This window comes from Fringilla coelebs (genome assembly GCF_963513975.1).
Source record: "Fringilla coelebs genome assembly, chromosome: 14".
In the NCBI taxonomy this organism is placed as follows: Eukaryota; Metazoa; Chordata; class Aves; order Passeriformes; family Fringillidae; genus Fringilla; species Fringilla coelebs.
The window spans coordinates 18,948,893-18,967,194 of NC_140040.1; the positions used below are offsets into that span (position 1 = coordinate 18,948,893).

The window sequence follows — 18,302 nt, forward strand, 5'->3', positions numbered from 1 at the left end:
ACTACAGACAGGGTTCAAAGAGCACTGCCATCTGAAAACAGCACAAACAGTAATGACAACTGAAACTCTGCACAGCACCAAAGCCATCACCTTGGTTCAAATAACACTTGTAAGCGATCACCAAGAGTAACAACTTCAACCACAAACCAAAACCTTGATTTGTTTGGTGATTCTTGATTTTGAGGGCACAGATTGTACTTGACTACTTGAGTAACTTTCACACTGAAACAATCTGAGATTTTTGTTTATAAAGACAAAACTAAATATACAAATCAGATAACGTTTAGAGCTGCAAACTCCTTATCTAGAATGACACATTCCCTTGCCAACCTGTAAAATGCATTGCAGAACAGTATTTTTTGCATTTAAAATTTGCAAGAGAATTTTGTATCATCTTTCACTTATTTTTGGAGGTGTATTTCAAACCATACAACACACATTTCCCAGCCTAACCACAAGGTGCCTACTGTTACACTACACATGTTTAAAGAGCTCTTTAAATACTAAATGTGAGCATATTTTCAGTTGGATTTCAGCCTGCTCTGGTAACTTCTCTCTTCAGGTGACAAACTAGCAGTAACTGAATTCATTACAGCCTGATTAATTATGCTGTTTTCATACAAAGGCAAAAGAGACTTCAATCAGAAGTGGTAACCTTAAACAGTACCTGTGCAGCAGCGTATCAGAACATCAATCCCAGAGCCATGCACTTCCATTTGCTTTGAGAATTTTTAGTAATTACTTCTCCCTTACTATCACATAGCTCAGCTCAACTCCACAGCCTGAAAAACTCAAGGGAGGGGTTTGGAACACACCAGTTCCAGCTGCCAGGATTTATACCAGTTACCAGAACTACTGAAATCCACACTTGTGCTCTCCACTTGCTTACCACGGCCTGACTACACAACCAGCCTTTTTCTCCCCAGCTGAACACAGCAGGAGTTTGGGGAGTAAAAGGAGAAGAGAGGAGTGGAGCCAAATGTCAGAGATCTCTTTTTCTCATACAGCTGACAACTTGCATATTTGGAGCTTCTACATATTTGGAGACAATTTCCTGAAATGATCCAGAAGCTGAGAAGCACCTGGCTGCTGCCTTCTGCTGAAGCAGGGCTATCACTCTGCACAGAGATGGTACCTAGACAGTGATCCTGCTTTTGCTTGCTTGCCTTTTGTGCTTGTTGACATGCAAAGGCAAATTAATGTAAGACAAGAATCTGGCATATGTGTCTAAAAGACACACACTGCATAATTAAACTGGCAATGAAAATCCAAGGTATATATGTTCAAATAGTATTTATTGTTCCTTTACATAAAGGAACAAGGAACTTGGCAAATATTTCTTAGGAATAAAGGCCCATCTTCACAAAGTATGGGTTATGAATAGCAATGAACAAGATAAGAGCACATGAGATAAAGCCAGCTAGAGTGAGCCACGGATGGAAGCAGAGCCAGACTGACAATGGAAGGATTCCCACCCTAGCGGGCTCCACACAACCATTACAGCCAGCACACATCAGCACTTACACCAAAGGAGCCTCTTCAGAGAAATATTTTTAAATGCAAAGTTTGGGATATCTCTTTTTTAATATGGATAATACTCAAAGCATACATCTCTCTACAGACTTAGGTCTCTGGTGCTCAGTCTGTAACACGCCTGTGCTCTGCTGCTAACGGCGATGTGAGGAATTTGCTGTACCTACAGAATTGTATTATGGAGATCCTAGAGGGTATGACTAAAACTTGTTGAAATTAAGTTCTAAGGAAATATATAAATGTAGGTGACTGGGTAGGGTTTGGTTAAAGTCAAGAAAAGAAGGTGCTCCCAGGTCTCTTTTAAGAGCCAATGGCCTGTAATAATAAATACACAGGGTTGGCTGTGGGATCAGGTGCTTTGGAGAAAATAATAAAGCCTTACAAATATTGCCAAACCAACAGGCTTCCCTGTCTCATTCAAACCCAGCATCATCCTGGATGAACAAAAACTGCAGGAAGACAGCTTAGACTGTCACACTCAGGCAAAAGGAGCTGGCACTGCCTGCAAACAAAATGCAGTGACAAAATGTCATCCCTCTTGTTCTTCACTTAGGGATGCCCCTGCATTACACTTATGGACCCAGGTTGTCACATCTCTCTTTTAATTAGGCAAAATTATGCTGCAGCTAATACCGAGCAGAAGAATTTTCTGTGGTTGTGGGGAAAGCATGAGCTCAGCCTGCAAAACATCACTTCTAAAAGAAAAAGAGGAAATGTAACTCAAAAATAGATTCTTTAATGAAGAGCATAGTTTAAACACTTAAGGCAGCTCCTCATCCTTATCCAATTTCTGTAAACAAAATTCTGATTTTTGTCACAGATAAGAGATTCAAAACCACAGAATAACAAGTAATCGAAAAATGTTTTGTGAATTAATTAAAACAAATTGTGAAACAATTCTATTCACTAAATTGCTAACACGCTCTCCTAAAGAGAAGGAAATTTTAAAGAAAAATTAAATGGATTTATTTTCAATTATATGACTGCTTCTTTTCAATATTTTTCCTCAAAATTTTACTACAACAACAAAACTTTCAATATTTTCTCAATCACTATTAACATTGCTATTAGTATGAATATTCAAAGACTTAAAAATGTTCCAAATATATATTTAAACACATTCCAAAGATATATATAAACGAGCCAAAAATTAATCTTTAAAAAAAAAAGCAGAAGAGCAGAAAGCACCCTCACAGTCTTCAGATCTGGCTGGCTCAACCAATCTGCTATGGCCACTCAACCAGTTAAATAAATTTCTATAATGATTTCACCATTTTAGGCTGCCTATCTGCAAGTTCTTACTGTCAACACGAATTACCCTGTGTGCTGCAACTCCCCCATCAACCGAGACAAAGCATGCCCGCTGCAGCGCTCTGTCACCATGACATGCTTCTCATGGATCTGTGTCCCAAACGTCAGGATGATCCTGCACAGCCAGCCAGAAGTGTCCTGTTAGCAGACCTGGGAGAGCAATTCCCTGCAGAGGTCCAGCCCAGCAGGTGCAGGGGTTCTCTGATGGCACCCTGGGCTTGGGTGCCAGCCCTGAGCCTGGGGTGGCTGCACTGCAAGGGGAGCGTGAGCGGCTGCGGGGCTGAACGGGACGGGGCTCAGGGTGTCTGTCCAGCCTGGCACCCACCCCAGCAGGGACAGAGCTCAGGGTGTCTGTCCAGCCTGGCACCCACCCCAGCAGGGATAGGGCTCAGGGATCCATGGGACACCCATCCCAGCAGGGACAGGGCTCAGGGTGTCTGTCCAGCCTGGCACCCACCCCAGCAGGGACAGGGCTGAGGGATCCATGGGACACCCATCCCAGCAGGGACAGGGCTCAGGGATCCATGGGACACCCACCCCAGCAGGGACAGGGCTCAGGGATCCATGGGACACCCACCCCAGCAGGGACAGGGCTCAGGGATCCATGGGACACCCACCCCAGCAGGGACAGGGCTCAGGATCCATGGGACACCCATCCCAGCAGGGACAGGGCTCAGGGTCAATGGGACACCCACCCCAGCAGGGACAGGACTCAGGGACAGGGCTCAGGGTCAATGGGACACCCATCCCAGCAGGGACAGGGCTCAGGATCCATGGGACACCCATCCAAGCAGGGACAGGGCTCAGGGTCAATGGGACACCCATCCCAGCAGGGACAGAGCAGTGCCTTTGTCTGGGCAGAGAGAGGACACAAAAAACTACTCCTGAGCTGCTCCTGGGTCTTCTTCCAAAGAAAAGCTGTATCAGAAATTCAGCACAAATCTGATGTTTTCATAAAGGAGCTACTTACATAAAACAATTGAATGCTGGAGATAAAAATACCTCCCTGAAACTCTTAAAAACTATAACTATTGTTAAGGTTTATAGAACTACACATTTAATTTAAAAAACAATGAATCTCAGTATATGCCCTAATTAAATAACTCAGAAGTTACAGATGATACTGCCTCATTAAAAAATTATTTTGAAATTAGAAGGCTTGCGTTAAATTCATCATTTAAATATGACAAACAAAAATCTAATTTTGTCAGATCTGTAGTTGGAATAACAGTTACACAAGATAATACCTAGAGAGTAAGGGCCAAAAAATAGGAAATTATGTTAAAAAGTAATTGGTCTTCATCACCACCAGGATTAAAGGCAATATATAACTTTTTAGAAGTTGTATGAAGCCCACAAAATCTTGTATCCCAGTAGAGGTAATATAAGAAATGCATTTGACTGCAGACCAAGCAGGATTTACAGCCCAACATAGGTAGCACACGCTGAATTATGGATTGCATTACATTTTTTTATATATGGCACTGTAGAAAAGAAACCCCAATAGGTCAAACTGAAGTATTAATCACTATAGCTAAAATAAATACTGTATGTGAATAATATCTACTCATGGGCCACAAAATAGATCAAGGTAGAGAATCCTGAAGATGCCTGGCACATTGGAGTCCTCAGTACCTATCAACAATATCAACTGAAAAGCATTAAAATGCTCATTAACCATTTGTAATTTCCACTAATTGCTGCAGATATCACACTGAAATACACAATGCACACACCCAGATTTGATCAGGCAGAGAGCAGAGTTAGGACAAACAGGTGACTCTAGGCTGTACTTTAAGACTTTACTCCAGATGCTCTTCATTAGGAATTTTCTAAAATAATGTACTATTGCTTAAGAGATTTGGACACTCAAATTAATGATCTGTGGTGGAATCAAATCACCTGTTGCTCTACTTCTTGTCCTCAGCCAGGAGAAGTCAGAGAACATGTCCCAGTACAGGAAAGCTCCTTAAAATAAGGAACAGTTCACAATATTAAAAAACAACTAACTGAAGATTCAGGCTCATAGTACTTCTTGAAGTAAGTAATTCTTCTTCTGGATTCTCAATCAAGACATAAGACATGATGTCAAATACTCCCAAATATGCAATCTTTATTTCTTTAGAGAGAAAAAAATCTACCTTCTAATTTTCTTCTGGAAACCCTTTTATATTGGTTCTAAGTTATTTAAGAAATATTTTGAAAAGAATACTTGAAATCTTGATGTATTTTTGCTCTGAACATCCCAGGCAAATTATTATTACTTTGACTACCCTCACAGCTGACAAGAACAGCAGGGAACAGCACCTGCACTTCTTCATTGTTCTGTTGCTTAGTAAGGTTAAAGTTAAGTCAGCAGCAGCATCAAATTCATCCCATCTCACTGCAGCTACACAGCTGAAGGTAAAAATTTTTGCTACAAGAATTTTGTGGCAATGCAAGTTTTACCAAAATGCAACACACCCACAGCTGTCAGTGGTGTCCAGGGGCAGGAGGCAAGCTTGTGCAGAGTGCACTTTGTTTCCCCTTCCCTCCTTCAACTGAGCTTCAAGATACTGAAACTGAATGCTATTTATAAAAATTACTTAAAGAGATGAGAAAAGTAATTTTGGCTTTGCAGACAAGCACTAGGCACATTTTTCAAGCCCACTAGATGTAGCTCATTTTTTGCTTTGTAGAGGTGCCTCTTAAAGCTGCTTTTTAAAAAATTGTAATAGCATAAAAATGAAAACAAAATAAAAAGAGAAAACGGAGGGATTAACAAAAGCCTGCAAAAGAGAGAAATGCAGGTGGCATCTTTTATGGATTAGGAAAAATGTACCACAGGCCACTGATATGGCCTGGGAAAAAAATGCCCTCTGCCAACACCTCCCCTACAGACAGAGCAGGCTGCAGTGCTGCTGTCTTTTTGATCAAGAGAAGAAATCCCACACCAATGACTGTTTCCCCTGACAGACTGCTTGTCCTTTTTAATGTTACATGAGAGCACCAGCCTGAACTTCCCTCCCCTCAGAGCTCATACCACTACCACTGATTAGAGATGCTGCTCTGCCTAGGGGTACTCCCTTCTTTGGCCAAGGCTGTTTAACCTGTTGTGCTCCTTGTATTCCTCCTTCTCCTCTGCAGACAGGAACTTTGCCTTTTTTAATGGAACTTTTTGCTCATTCTCCTGGCAGAGCTTCCTCAAAATTGTTCAGTAATTGGTGCATCACACAGAAGTTCAGCTCTTGTTAGGATGTCTTTGCAAGAGAGCTTCATGCTCAAAAAGACTGGAGAATTATCCCCTTTCTTGATTAAACTAGAGCATGGACCAACACAATTTTCATGCTGCTACAGCACAGAAATCACTATTTATACTTTCTACTTTCTCAAACAGCTGCAGAGAACTTCATAATTCTCCTCATTTGCCTTCCCATACAACACTGCTGCTCTTTGCCCTTTTTTTTGCTGAGCTAATTATTAAACCAAGAATACTACAAACAAAATAAGAGCCAGTGAAAATAGGTCCACTGCACTACCTCCTTCAGACACCTCATCCACAAGCCAGCTCAAAGCTCATCAGAAATGTTGGAGGGTGAGGCAGGGTAAGAATTCCCAAAGTGGTTCAATGATCCACTGACTCTTCAAGACTGGGACTCCTAAAGACTGGTCCATAGTTTCCATACCCAAGTTTTGTGGTAATTTAACTCAGTTTTAGTTAACGCTGTGAAATGTCTGTGTGTATTTTCAGCCGTGCTTGGAAAAGATCTGTAACTTGTTAGCAAAACTACCCCATGAAATTAACTCCAAAACCCCACAAAAGCTATAAAGACTGGAATTTTATGCAAATCATTGTAACTTCACATAGGCCAAAAAAGCCAGATTTTTCTCCACAGACAGGAGTAGGAGGAAAAAACCCAAGTCTGACTTACAAGTCACGGAGACACTCATGCTAATTTTATCACCACAGTCCTTCTAGATGGTAAAACACTTCCTTAAGTTGTTGCTCTTTTTTAACTTCTCTGCTTCTCTTTTTGACCATCTCTCTGGTTGCCAGCATTAAAAAAATTCCAAACTCCACCAGCCTCAGAAATCTTGCCAAGGTCGGGGAGCTGCAGTTCTGCCTGATGCCCTTCCCTCCCTATTGCACCTCCCCTGCAGGAACTGGCTGCCAGCCTGTAACTTGAAGGCAAGCAGTAACCAAGTAACTAATAAATAAGGAGTACACCACTAAAGTAAACAGTACCCCAGCTATAATTAGCTAGAACAGACAAGCTGCTGGTGGTAGATGTCTCTCTGAGTTCCCTCAGGCTCTCTCCAGCCCCCACAGAATCCCTTTAACCAGCATGCTCCTGTTTGACTCCAGGCAAAACAAAAACAAAAACCCCCTTTTTTCCTAGTCATTCACTAGAACAGAGTATGTAACAAAAGGAACACCAAGATGAAGATCCCACTATTAGCTATTTTCACCGTGTTTTTTCTTTGAAAGCAAAATACTGCCTGTAATATCCAAGACACACCGGGAAACTTCATAAACCTGCATTTAACACACACTGATCAGTCCCAAAGACTGCCATGGTCAAATAAGCACGAGACTTTCCAAAAGCATGCAATATGACAATTTCTAGACAGAAAACCCTGGTTTTACTGTAGAAGGAAATATAGAAAATGAAGTGTTTTCCTCCACCAGAACCAGTCAGGGCTTAGCAAAGCCGAGCTCATGCAGTGGGAAGCACAGGGAGATTGACAGGAACACAGAGCTCCAACAGAAGCTTAGTGCAGGTAATTAATGTTCTACACGAGGCACATTACTGACTTCAAACAAACTCACCACTCTGCTAAAGTTAAGCATGTGCACATGTCCTTGCAGGTTTGGAGCTCCAACGCTCAACTTCTCATGAATGTGGCCAAACAGGACCCACTTTGCCATCACTCCTACAAAGGAAGGATGTGCAAAGCACGCTGTTCCATTATCTGTGAACAGTTTTGAACAAAGCTGAAAAGCTTGTTTCAGCTCAAAATTTAAATATTTGAGGCTCCACCTCTGAATTTTATTGTTGGCAAATTTCAGCCAAATTCTGAAGGAGGAGTGCAGACAGCAGGAGACTGGTCAACATGTGAAAAAGAAGGGTGAGCATTCCTTTCCAAATGAAACAGGTATTTGCTCAAAATACTCTTATAATTTAGAACAGATCACAGGGATTAAAATGTATCATGTTCCTTGAACAGCAAAATTGATCAAAATAAATTTGCCTGCACCACAAACTGCTGATATTGTGTCATTTCATGATGACATCACTTATGAAGCCTGTAACAGGGACCTGCCTTTAGATTTTGTGCACAGATATACATATGATATGCACATATTAAACACTCATAAAAACATTCTGACTTACAGCAAAATCTTGGAAGACTTGCACATGGTAAAAGGAAACCATGAAAGGCCTCTTCTCATTTCTCTTTCTTACATACTAAGCTTGTTTTCAATCAGACTAATGAAAATGAAGGGACAATTTTTTAAACACACAATAAGACAGCAACTTCTGAATTAAATGTTTGTCAGGCTTTTGTTTTGTTTTCTTTTTAATTTAAGAACTCATAGTTATTATCAACAGACCACATCCAGCTGTACAAAATGCACAGTGCCAGTGCAGAGGGAGGCATGGCCACTGCTATTCTATACCACCCACACCATCACCTGGGATGTGGCTGCAGGGGGAAGCAAACGTGGCCACACACCAGAATGGTTATGTTTTGTTGGGTTTGCTGGACCAGCACTTGCAGTGTGCTCAGCAGGACGTGGCTGGGGTGTGGATGCAGCTCCAGGCAGAGAATGGAGCCTGGCCAGGAGCAGGCAGTGCCACACCGACCATCCAGCCTTCTGGGGGTTTGTCCCTCACTGCTTCTGCTGGCTCAGGACAGCAAGAGCAGCTGTGGGAGTGCCACCACCTTGTTTTTGTCCCAGGCGCACCCACGTGTCACACTGAGCCACAGGAACAGGTCCTGGTTTGGCCTCAGCCACAGGGAGCTGAGCTGAGCTGAGCTGGGAATTTCCTTTGTGTCACACCTCCTGCTCCTTTGTGCCCTTTTGCTCTGGATGCTGCCCTGCTCCTGTGCATTTCTGTGCCACTGCTGTTTGTTTTCAGCAATTGTTATCTCACCCCTCTGCCTCCATCCCTCTCTGGAAGCAGGGGAAGAGTGGCTGGACTTTCATTCCCACCACAGGGACACCCAGCTTGGACAATGGTTCTGCAGCTGGCAGCAGGTCAATTAACAACTCCTGCTCAGCACTTCTAGGGAGGCTGTTTACTTTAGAAGCTGGCAACTAAATTTCCTTTAAGTCCAAGACTGTTTGCCCAAAGGCCCAGGGTAAACTAAAAATGTTAAATTTTAAGGATCAACACATTACATGCCTGCCTATAAAAGAATTGGCTGAAAAAATCCGAAAATGTGCATCTTAATACATTTTTTCTGACTTTTTCCAAACCTTAACTTCAGTAAAAAATAGTTTAGACAAAGAGGAAAAAGATTATGCCACAAAATTTACCTAGCACTGAATAGGACTGAAGCAGAAGGAAATTAATCTATTTGATGATTCATTTGACTGCTCTAGGGAAGAATGACTTCAATGGGAAACATTGCCACCTTAAGATACAGCTATGAATCTTTCCATGTACAGGTTGAAAAGTTACACCTTGAAAATTTTCTGGTCAGGTTTTAAAAATTATTTTCACTGACATCTAAAATTCTCACAGCATCTTGGGCCTCACCTTCTAAAGTCAATGGGCAAACCCTCTGCCAGACCTTCCATGCTTTCTCTTGGTCTTACCAGTTTTACTTAGCCAGAAGAAGGAAAAAAATCTGTAGTTAAAAGCATCAAAAAACCAGAGAGACTGCAAAAAGGATTCTATCCTTCAGTGTCTGAAAATCAGGAAGACAGAGAGAAGACGACTGAAAATACAGAAAAACTCAAGCCAAAAGTAATTCCCAAAAAAACCCCAAAATGCAAACTCATATACCCTCTGTCCCTACACATCCTCAAGGTAGCCTTTTGCAAGAAAAACACAGGAATAGCAGAACTCCATGGGGATTGACAAATAATGGATGAACTCTCAGCTACTCAGACATCTTTGTGCCAAATTCTCATTTTCCATGCTAATAAGCTGCACACACTGGATTTACAAGGTATCCATAAATAAAACAATTGTATTTATTATTGCCATAGCGATACAATTTCCTCTTTAAAAATGTAGTTATTTTTTTTCATAACCAAGGAGGAGGGTTTCTACTTCTATTAATAAAAAAAGAGAGCAAAAAACTATTTAAGGAAGAATGCAGTAGAAATCTTTGAGAAGCAGAGAAAAAACTGCTCTCATGGTCTCCTCCTGCATGCTACATCAACATCATGCAGCCAGGTGGGACCAACTTCCACCTCCAAATGAAGTAAAAATCAAATTTGTCTTGGCCAATAAGGAAAAATTATTAATATCATTGAACCTCTGTCAGAATATTTTGTGTTCCACAGATCAAAGGAATACACACAGCATGCAAACCTGTTCTACTAGTAAAAAAGAATGTTTTTCCTGGCACAGAGCCCACTTGCTATTTTTCTTGCATTGCTGCCTGGCTTTTTCCTCCTGTGAACTGAGATCCATGCAAAAATGTTCTCCTGCCTCCTGACTCACTGCCTGTATTCCTGCCTGTTTGCAGGAGGCACAGAAATGTATTTCTACACATTCACTCCCAGTCACAATTATTAATCATCAGTGTAAACAATGCATTATCCATCATCTTCAATGTCTTCCTAGTTTTACTGCTAAGTCTGTAAGAAGCATTAAAGTCATGCTGGAAGTTTTGTTTCACAAAATAAAACCAGAAGTCTAAAAAAATCCAGTTTGTGTTATCATGGGCTAAAACAGAGTTTGAATTAAATTTTTAAAAATGAAAACTCATCACTGGGGTAATTAATTTTTAAATTGAAGTCTCATTCATTTAAGACTAAGGAAAAAGGTGCAATATCATGTATAGAGTGTTTCAAAATACTGCCTTTGAAATAGATATCAACACATTTATGGTGAACTGTTTTAATACTGATTGAAGTTTGAAAACAGGAAGTAAAACAAAACAGAAGTAAAAGAGAAGTTGAAGCCAAACTTGAGATTTTCAAAGATTTATAAAGTCGTATGCATGTAATTCCATTTTAAAAAATGTAAGGACAGACTTCTTTCTTCTGTCTCCTTGAAAATTCAAACCCATAAATTTAAGTGATAGTTTTGGAATACCTCAAATGAAATCATAACTGTCAGCAGCAGCAACATCCTGCACCAAAACAGGTCTGAGAGAACACTGCATTCCATCATGTCAATGAGATGTGCAGCAAAGAGTGCTTGAAAAGGTAATGATACAACAAATCATGGAAATCCCTCCTGTTCTGCTCTTAGTCTACAGGCTTAAAAAGCACAAAAAGCAAACCTGAACTTCTTGATCCATAAATGCTTGCAAAAGGTGTTCTGCTCCATTGTATCTCTTCCATATAACTCAAGCTTAACCAGTGCAAAGGGCTTTAGATTCCAGTGCTTTCTAAACATATCTTGAGCACTTTAAACAAAAAGTAATTTATCAAGAGCCAGCCCTACAGTAGGATGACCAAGCTGAGACCTGAGTTCTTGAACAAGTTGTTCCAAGGACCTTTGAAGGTGGATGCTATAAAATAAACTATAGCTCCAGAAAGGTGGGGGAACAGCCTAAAGATTTGCCCAGAGAACCTGAGTACTGATGATTGGTGTTTTCCCTCCAAAATAAAAGACTATTCCTTGGTTCTGGTTCTTTGGGTCTGTCAGGAGCAGTTATGCCTCATCCACTGGCTGATTCCTGACCTTCTGAAGTGGGTGACATTCACTGAGTAGAAACTTTGGACAGAAGCCAAGGCACAAGCCTCCTGTAACAGAGACTTCTGCAGGATGCACCACACATCTCTTACGGTTTAAAAGGGCAAGAAAGGAAAGAAACAAGGCCAGGTTTTCCAAGAGACAGCTCATGTCTGACCCGTTCCAAAGACAAAATTACCTAGTCTCCTAATTTCTTTTTAATATTGTTAAAATATTGACATGGGATTTGAGGAATATTTGCAGGTGTTGCTGAAAGGTCCATGGACAACCCAAGGATGAGGTGAGAATGCCAGCTGAAATGGTGAAATGAATCACATTCAATACTGCATAACCAAAAAGAGACTGCAGTCAAAAGTACTTTTTTCCAACTGCAGCACATACCCAAGTGCTTCTCACAAAATCCTGAGTCCATCCTTACATTTCTACTTGAAAATCAGGAGTTACTAAAGTGTAAAGACCTCACAGACACAAATATTAAGTAACTTTCTCTATGTCTGCCTCTGGTACAACACAGATTTCAGTGTCTTAAACCAGAATCTTAATCATGTTTTGTACAAAACCCAAACATGAAAACAGCTTTAAAATACTCAAAATTATACCATCTGAAAGATTAATTTAATTAAAAAACATGGTGCCTCATACCCAAAATACACCTTGCAAATCACTACAGTAATTAGCTTTTCTCTACACAAAACATCTCTGTTTCAACTGTTAGTTTTGGGAATTTCCATGTCTGCAAGAACATTATCTTTCTTGACTATTATAATGGCTGGAATATAGTGGATGAGAAAACAGCCAGGCTTTCAGATCTCCCTTGAGCACCGGCCCAGCATATGGTCCTGCACATTTTGAAAGATGGTGTTTGGGATAGTTTGCTGAATATTCTTAAGATGACTGCTCTGCTGCTGTGTGAGGAAGAGGGCTTTTTCTTAGCCCTAAAATGACTGTCTTCAACAAGCAGTGATTCACTGAACTAGCCCTGAAGGTGCCTTTGGAAGCTCAGTATTCAAAAACCATCTGTGCCAGCAAGTACCAGGAGAGGGCTTTCACTTGATATTTAAACAAATTATACCCTCAGATATTTCAAACATATACTCTGTATTTATGTATTTTGGGATACTAGCCATAGGTCTTGATGAAAAGCCAAATAATTTAATTATTATTATTAAATACAGAAAAATACTTGTATTTAACCTCTACACTTTTAATTCCGTAATAAGAAATGAAGGACTTGAAAATATGCAAATTCTGCATTCATGCCACCTTAGCAGTACTCAAATATTTAGCTTGTAAAGCCACCTAACCTAGTCTTGCAATGGCTAATCCTTTTTTAAAAGCTCCAACTCTTGCAATTACATGCAAATATCTATTTCCTAAACAAACCAAAATTTTAATTCTAACTCTTAGAAGCCTTATAATTCAAGAGAAAAAAACCACTGAAAATGTTAACTGAATAGATTCAAAATCAATCAAAAAGCAACTAAGGCAAAAAAAAGCAACCCAAACCTTATATTTAATCTGACATTAAAGGTGCTTAGGGATGCTAAGTGAAGAACTTCAGGGCTGGCTGACCTGAATGTTGTAACCTGTTTGTGTCACCCACTGCTGAGCATCACAGGAGCACAGCACAGATCAGAGCTGGGGAGTACTGCTGCTAAGCACATAACGTGGGCCAGGATCCTCAGATAAGATACCTACCTTGATAATCACACTGAATAATAATAATAATAATAATAATAATAATAATAATAATAATAATAATAATAATAATAATAATAATAATAATAATAATAATAACAACAACAACAACAACATCAACAACAACAACAACAAGAAGCAGGCTGAATTCCAAAAGGCTGGGACTTCAGAAGCTATTTTCCAATAATTTTTGTCTAGTATTACTAAAGAAATGGAAAGCCCCTAAAAAATTCCACAAATGCAGTATTTTTAAGTCTGCCAGGCAGAGAAGCTGAATCCTTCCAAAGGTATCTCACTTCTCTTTAGCTCCTCTCCTTCACTCTTGATCTAAAGCACATTATAATAATGAACAGGCTGAATTTCTGATGAGCTGCTGGCTGCTGCAGAGGCAGCTGTGTTTCTAGCAGATCATCTACAATACGAGCAGACACGAAAGGCACTGAAAAGGCAGAGAATGAAGTGCAGGTGATCTCACATTTGCTGTCTCTGTCTGGTTGTAAGCTCCTTTTCCAGTGTTTACTGGGCTCTAGGCCAAACTACTTCAACAAGCAAGCAGGAACTATTCAGTTTTTTGGTGTTAGCTCAGTCTTTTTGCTGTTTCTCAAATGGAGGTGGGTCAGCCCAGGGTGCCAGAGCCAGGGCCAAGCCAAGGGAGGGCAGGAGTGCAGGGATGGGGACTGGGACAGTGCCATGAGCCCACTCTGCATCTGTGGTCTGAAACCAGGCACTCACTTGCCAGCTGTGTTATTTGGGAACACCAAGCCTCTGCTCATCCACTGTTGTACAAAATATGGTTCCCATGTTTTGGAAAGGCATTTTTTTATATGGTTGCACATAGAAGGAAATTAAAAAAAAAATAACCTCACTCCAAAACTGCTGATTTTTCATGTCCCCAGGTAAAAGTAGTAAAAAAAAAAAATTACTGTACTAGTCCAGCAATGATGGGCCTGGTCTTGATAATTTATAATAATCCTGTCATCCAAAAAAAGAAAAAAAAGGTCTATTTAGCTATGGCTTGAAAACAAGCAAAGAAGTCCAAATGAGCTCTGGCAATGTGAGACAGAGAACAAAGTTTAAAGAAAATATTCTCAAACAAAGTGCTGGTAGAAAATACTTACAGTTATTAACACAAGCCTTTTCACATTTCCAAAAGCTGTAGGTAACAAACAGTACTTCAATAACAGAAATACTAATCTTTTCCATCAACTTCTTGTCTTTAGTAGCATATCCATCGCTACTCCTAAATTAGCCTCCTGCTCAGATGAAAAGGGTGTTATTAAAAAGATCCAATTTCCAAAAATAAATTCTTAGTATTTCTGTTAAACCAAGAAGCTGGATGGAAATCCAGCAATGCTCACTGAAAAATGGCCAATGCAACGAAGTAAAGTGTCACACAAGAGTTAGTTCAGAAAAGGGAAAAGAAAGGAACATGCCAGGGTGGGATGATTTGTAAATGACATCCTCTTTGGATCAGTAAACATGCAGGGTCCCAGCTGCAACAAAAGCAGACATGTAATTCAAAAATATTAATGAGGAGACTAGCATCTTCAATGCAAAAACTGTATTTTGACCAAAAAAAGAGCAGTCCAAAAAAGCTCTGGCCAAATCAGACCTTGCAAGCACAGATTATCAGCAGCAAGGGCTTTAAGCAGCTTAGAAATTGCTGGGAGAAATCAGTGTGTCCTAGACCATAGAGGAGGGTGGATATTTGAAGGTGGAATTGGGCTCAGGGGGTGTTGGTACCACAGAAAACAGAAACATAACGATGTTTATAACCTCCAGAAACCCAAAAAAGAGCTATCAGACAGTCTTAGACAAATAATACAAAATTCCAGTACCTTTTTACAGGGAAACATTTTGGAGGAGTTGAGTTGATTTCTGCATAGCAGCCCTAATAAGCTCAGAAGAATAGCAGAGAGGGAGTTTCTAGGAGCCAAGCTGTGTGACACAGCTTCTGCAGCACTTTAGGACCTATTCCCTACAAAAGACACTGAATAATGCAGATACAGCTTCCAAGACCTTGAAATCAGCTTCCAGCCAGCCATGTGTGTGAGCTGGCCAGGATGGTTTGAAGCTAGGAGAAGAGGGATGGGAGCAGTTCCATCTGAACTGGCACACAGCTCACGGCTCCAGGAAATCCATGGATCGGCAAAAACTTCAAGGAGAGTTTGCCAATGGAACAATAGAGTTGTTCAGCAAAATTTGGGCTAGGAGAGCAGCAAAAGGAAGCAAAAATAACCAGAAGCCTTTGGAATTTGCCCCAGACCTTTATTTTTCCTTGAAGCACTGCAGCAAGAGAACAAGGAGCTGAGAGAGAGAGGGAGAAGCTGTTCATCATAATCCATTCAGATATAGAGCTCTGATTAAAATGCTTTACTCAATGAAGGTGACCAAAATTTTGTTCATCAAATTATTAATACTTACAAAAGAATAATTTTTTAAAAGGAACAATAGACAAATCAAAAATTTAATTGTCTAAATTTAAATTAAATTCTGTTCCTTAGGATAAAATATTCCTTTGGTGAAATGTTAAAATCTAAAGGGATCCATGTGTTATTAGAAGGTTCAAATTATTTTTAAATGAGGGAAAGCCAAAGCTATGACCACCCAGTCAGGCTTCTAATGAAAGCTGCTTTGGGCCTGCTCCTGTGAGATTTGTTACAGGTGCATGTGGGGGAGAACAGAATTCTTTCCTGAATGTAAGATAAAGGAGGGAGACTGAAAGGAAGGGAATAACAGGACAACACAAAACCTGAGAAACTCTCTCAGCCTGAAACAAATTTGACCAGAAACGGGAGCACTTCCTACGTATCTGAAGTCCTAAATCAATTTTAGAGTATAAACAGGATCCACTTCTGTCCCTAGCTCAGCTAATTCCCTAGCACTAATCTTAGCACACGAAAAGAGAGAGAAGTCAGATAAAAGCTATCCAAAATGGGAAACAAAAAGGCCTTTGGAAATGCCTGGCATTTAGACAGTCAAATGTCTGAGCCAAAACTGTTAGTTTAGCTATTCAAAACAAAATGTTTGCATTTTCCTCAGAACAGGCATGTAATAGGGAGAATTCCTCTGACTCCACTGCGTGGGCAGAGCCAGCAGAGGGAAAAGCAGCTCGAGTGTATCTGTACCAAACAACACAGTGCTCTTACAGAGCCACCCACTGCACTGCCACCACATCCCCCTGGCTCTCCACCTTGCTTAATACACATCAGGCTTTGGACAACTTTGCATTTATTGTGTAGCACAGCTACTTCACTTAAAGTATCAGGAGAATCATGCTAATGAATCTCATCCTATTTCTAGAGCACAGAATTCTTATGGAAATTACAATTTAGCATGATTATAAACTCATCTTTACCTTGACATTCTGGAAAAAGTTTGGACATATATTTATTACAAACCCACACTGGTATCATGACAAGCTCTTGGTTCAAACTGTAAGCAAGACTACAGTTATGTTTTTTCAATGCTTCTTCATTCCCTACTCTTTCTGGGTTTTTTCAGACTATGCAGAGGAGAAAACAGATATAAAGGCAGTGAACACTTTAAGACCTACACTTTCTATTTAACTATTTAAAAAACATTCTTTAATGACCTGCTGAAAGTTCACACTTCAAAACACAACTACAAGGCGATGCCATTTAAACTGTGGCAAGCCAAGCTGGCCTCCCGTGCTGATGTGCATTTCCAAATGACACACTTCCCAGCCAGCAGCAGCAGCTCCAGCTGTTCCTGGGAGGCTCTGCAGGAGTGATTTCCCCTGCTCTGGGTGCACACTTACCTCTGCTCCTATGGTGAGCAGGCCAGGAGCATCCAGCTTCCGTTTCTTGCGGGGGCCGATGGCTGCCAGCGCCGTCAGGTTGGCATCCCTCTGCCTCATCTGGGCAAGCTCCTGCTGCTGCATCTGCCACACAAGGAAACAACAGCTCTCTTTAGTTTTATTCTCTTGCCTTATCTAAAAGTTACCTTCAGACCTGCAAGCACGAGGTAGAAGTTACATGTGAGCAATCCCTGAGAGCATTTTACTGCTCCCAGTAGTATTTTAGCAGCCTGGCCACAGAGCAGTAATGAAGGTACTGAAGTTCTTGTGACTTTTCACAGGATTTCTGCTTCCAAATATCTCAACTCTTTCCAAAACCACTATCCTTTTCATTAAAAACTGCCTTAGCAAGTACTATATACTAACTACACATCTCCAGTTTCAGACTGATATGAAGAATATTTTATCAGTGACATTGGTGTTCTGACCAACACCTCTCCCAGTCCATCCTGCACATTGGATTTTCCAATGACAGGAAGGATGGCCAGGCAGGAAAATCCTCTTTTTTTGGGAAGGGAGAGCTGTGCTGGGCTGAGTTATAAGCTAGAAACTTCCCCAGCCCTGACAAACCAGGACTGAGTCTCCATCCCAGTGTGGTTCCACCCCCCAGCCCTTGGTTTAGGATACAGGAACCCCCCTGTCTGATTTTCCATCTCCCTGTCACTCTTCTGGCACCACCAACCCAATTTGAATTGAAATACCAATGCAAATCTTTAAAAAAACCCTCTTTTTTAATCTCATATTTATTATGACTTTCAAACATACTTGATGTTTTCTTAAAAAAAATCTAAATTAAGAAGATATCTCTATCTAAATGCTAGCCAAAGGTAATGCTGACACAAAACCTTTACAAACTGACTTTACAAGTCTGGGCTTAGGCTTTAGGTAAGAATACATTTGACCAGTTTGAAGCAGCTGCCAGCTGCATTATGTAACAATATAGCACATTACAGAAAATAGGAGAAAATTCTCTGGCCAGCAGAGAGGCAAGATTGCATATTCACTATAAACTGTGTAATTCTTTCAGAGTGTTAATGATAAGTGTCACATTCCTAGGAACACTAATATTTTAA

General features: G+C 40.5%; 1 protein-coding gene across 1 annotated transcript in view; it reads right to left on the reverse strand.

Moving 5' to 3' along the window:
* Window positions 1-18,302, reverse strand: part of LOC311159270 (transcription initiation factor TFIID subunit 4-like) — a gene marked incomplete at its 5' end in the record, with an annotated part of 149,496 nt that overhangs the window by 28,397 nt on the left and 102,797 nt on the right. Inside the window, one exon of the mRNA XM_084215253.1 lies at window positions 17,191-17,313. Within this exon, the coding sequence (XP_084071379.1) occupies window positions 17,191-17,313 (123 nt within the window). The remainder of the gene's footprint in view (window positions 1-17,190; window positions 17,314-18,302) is intronic.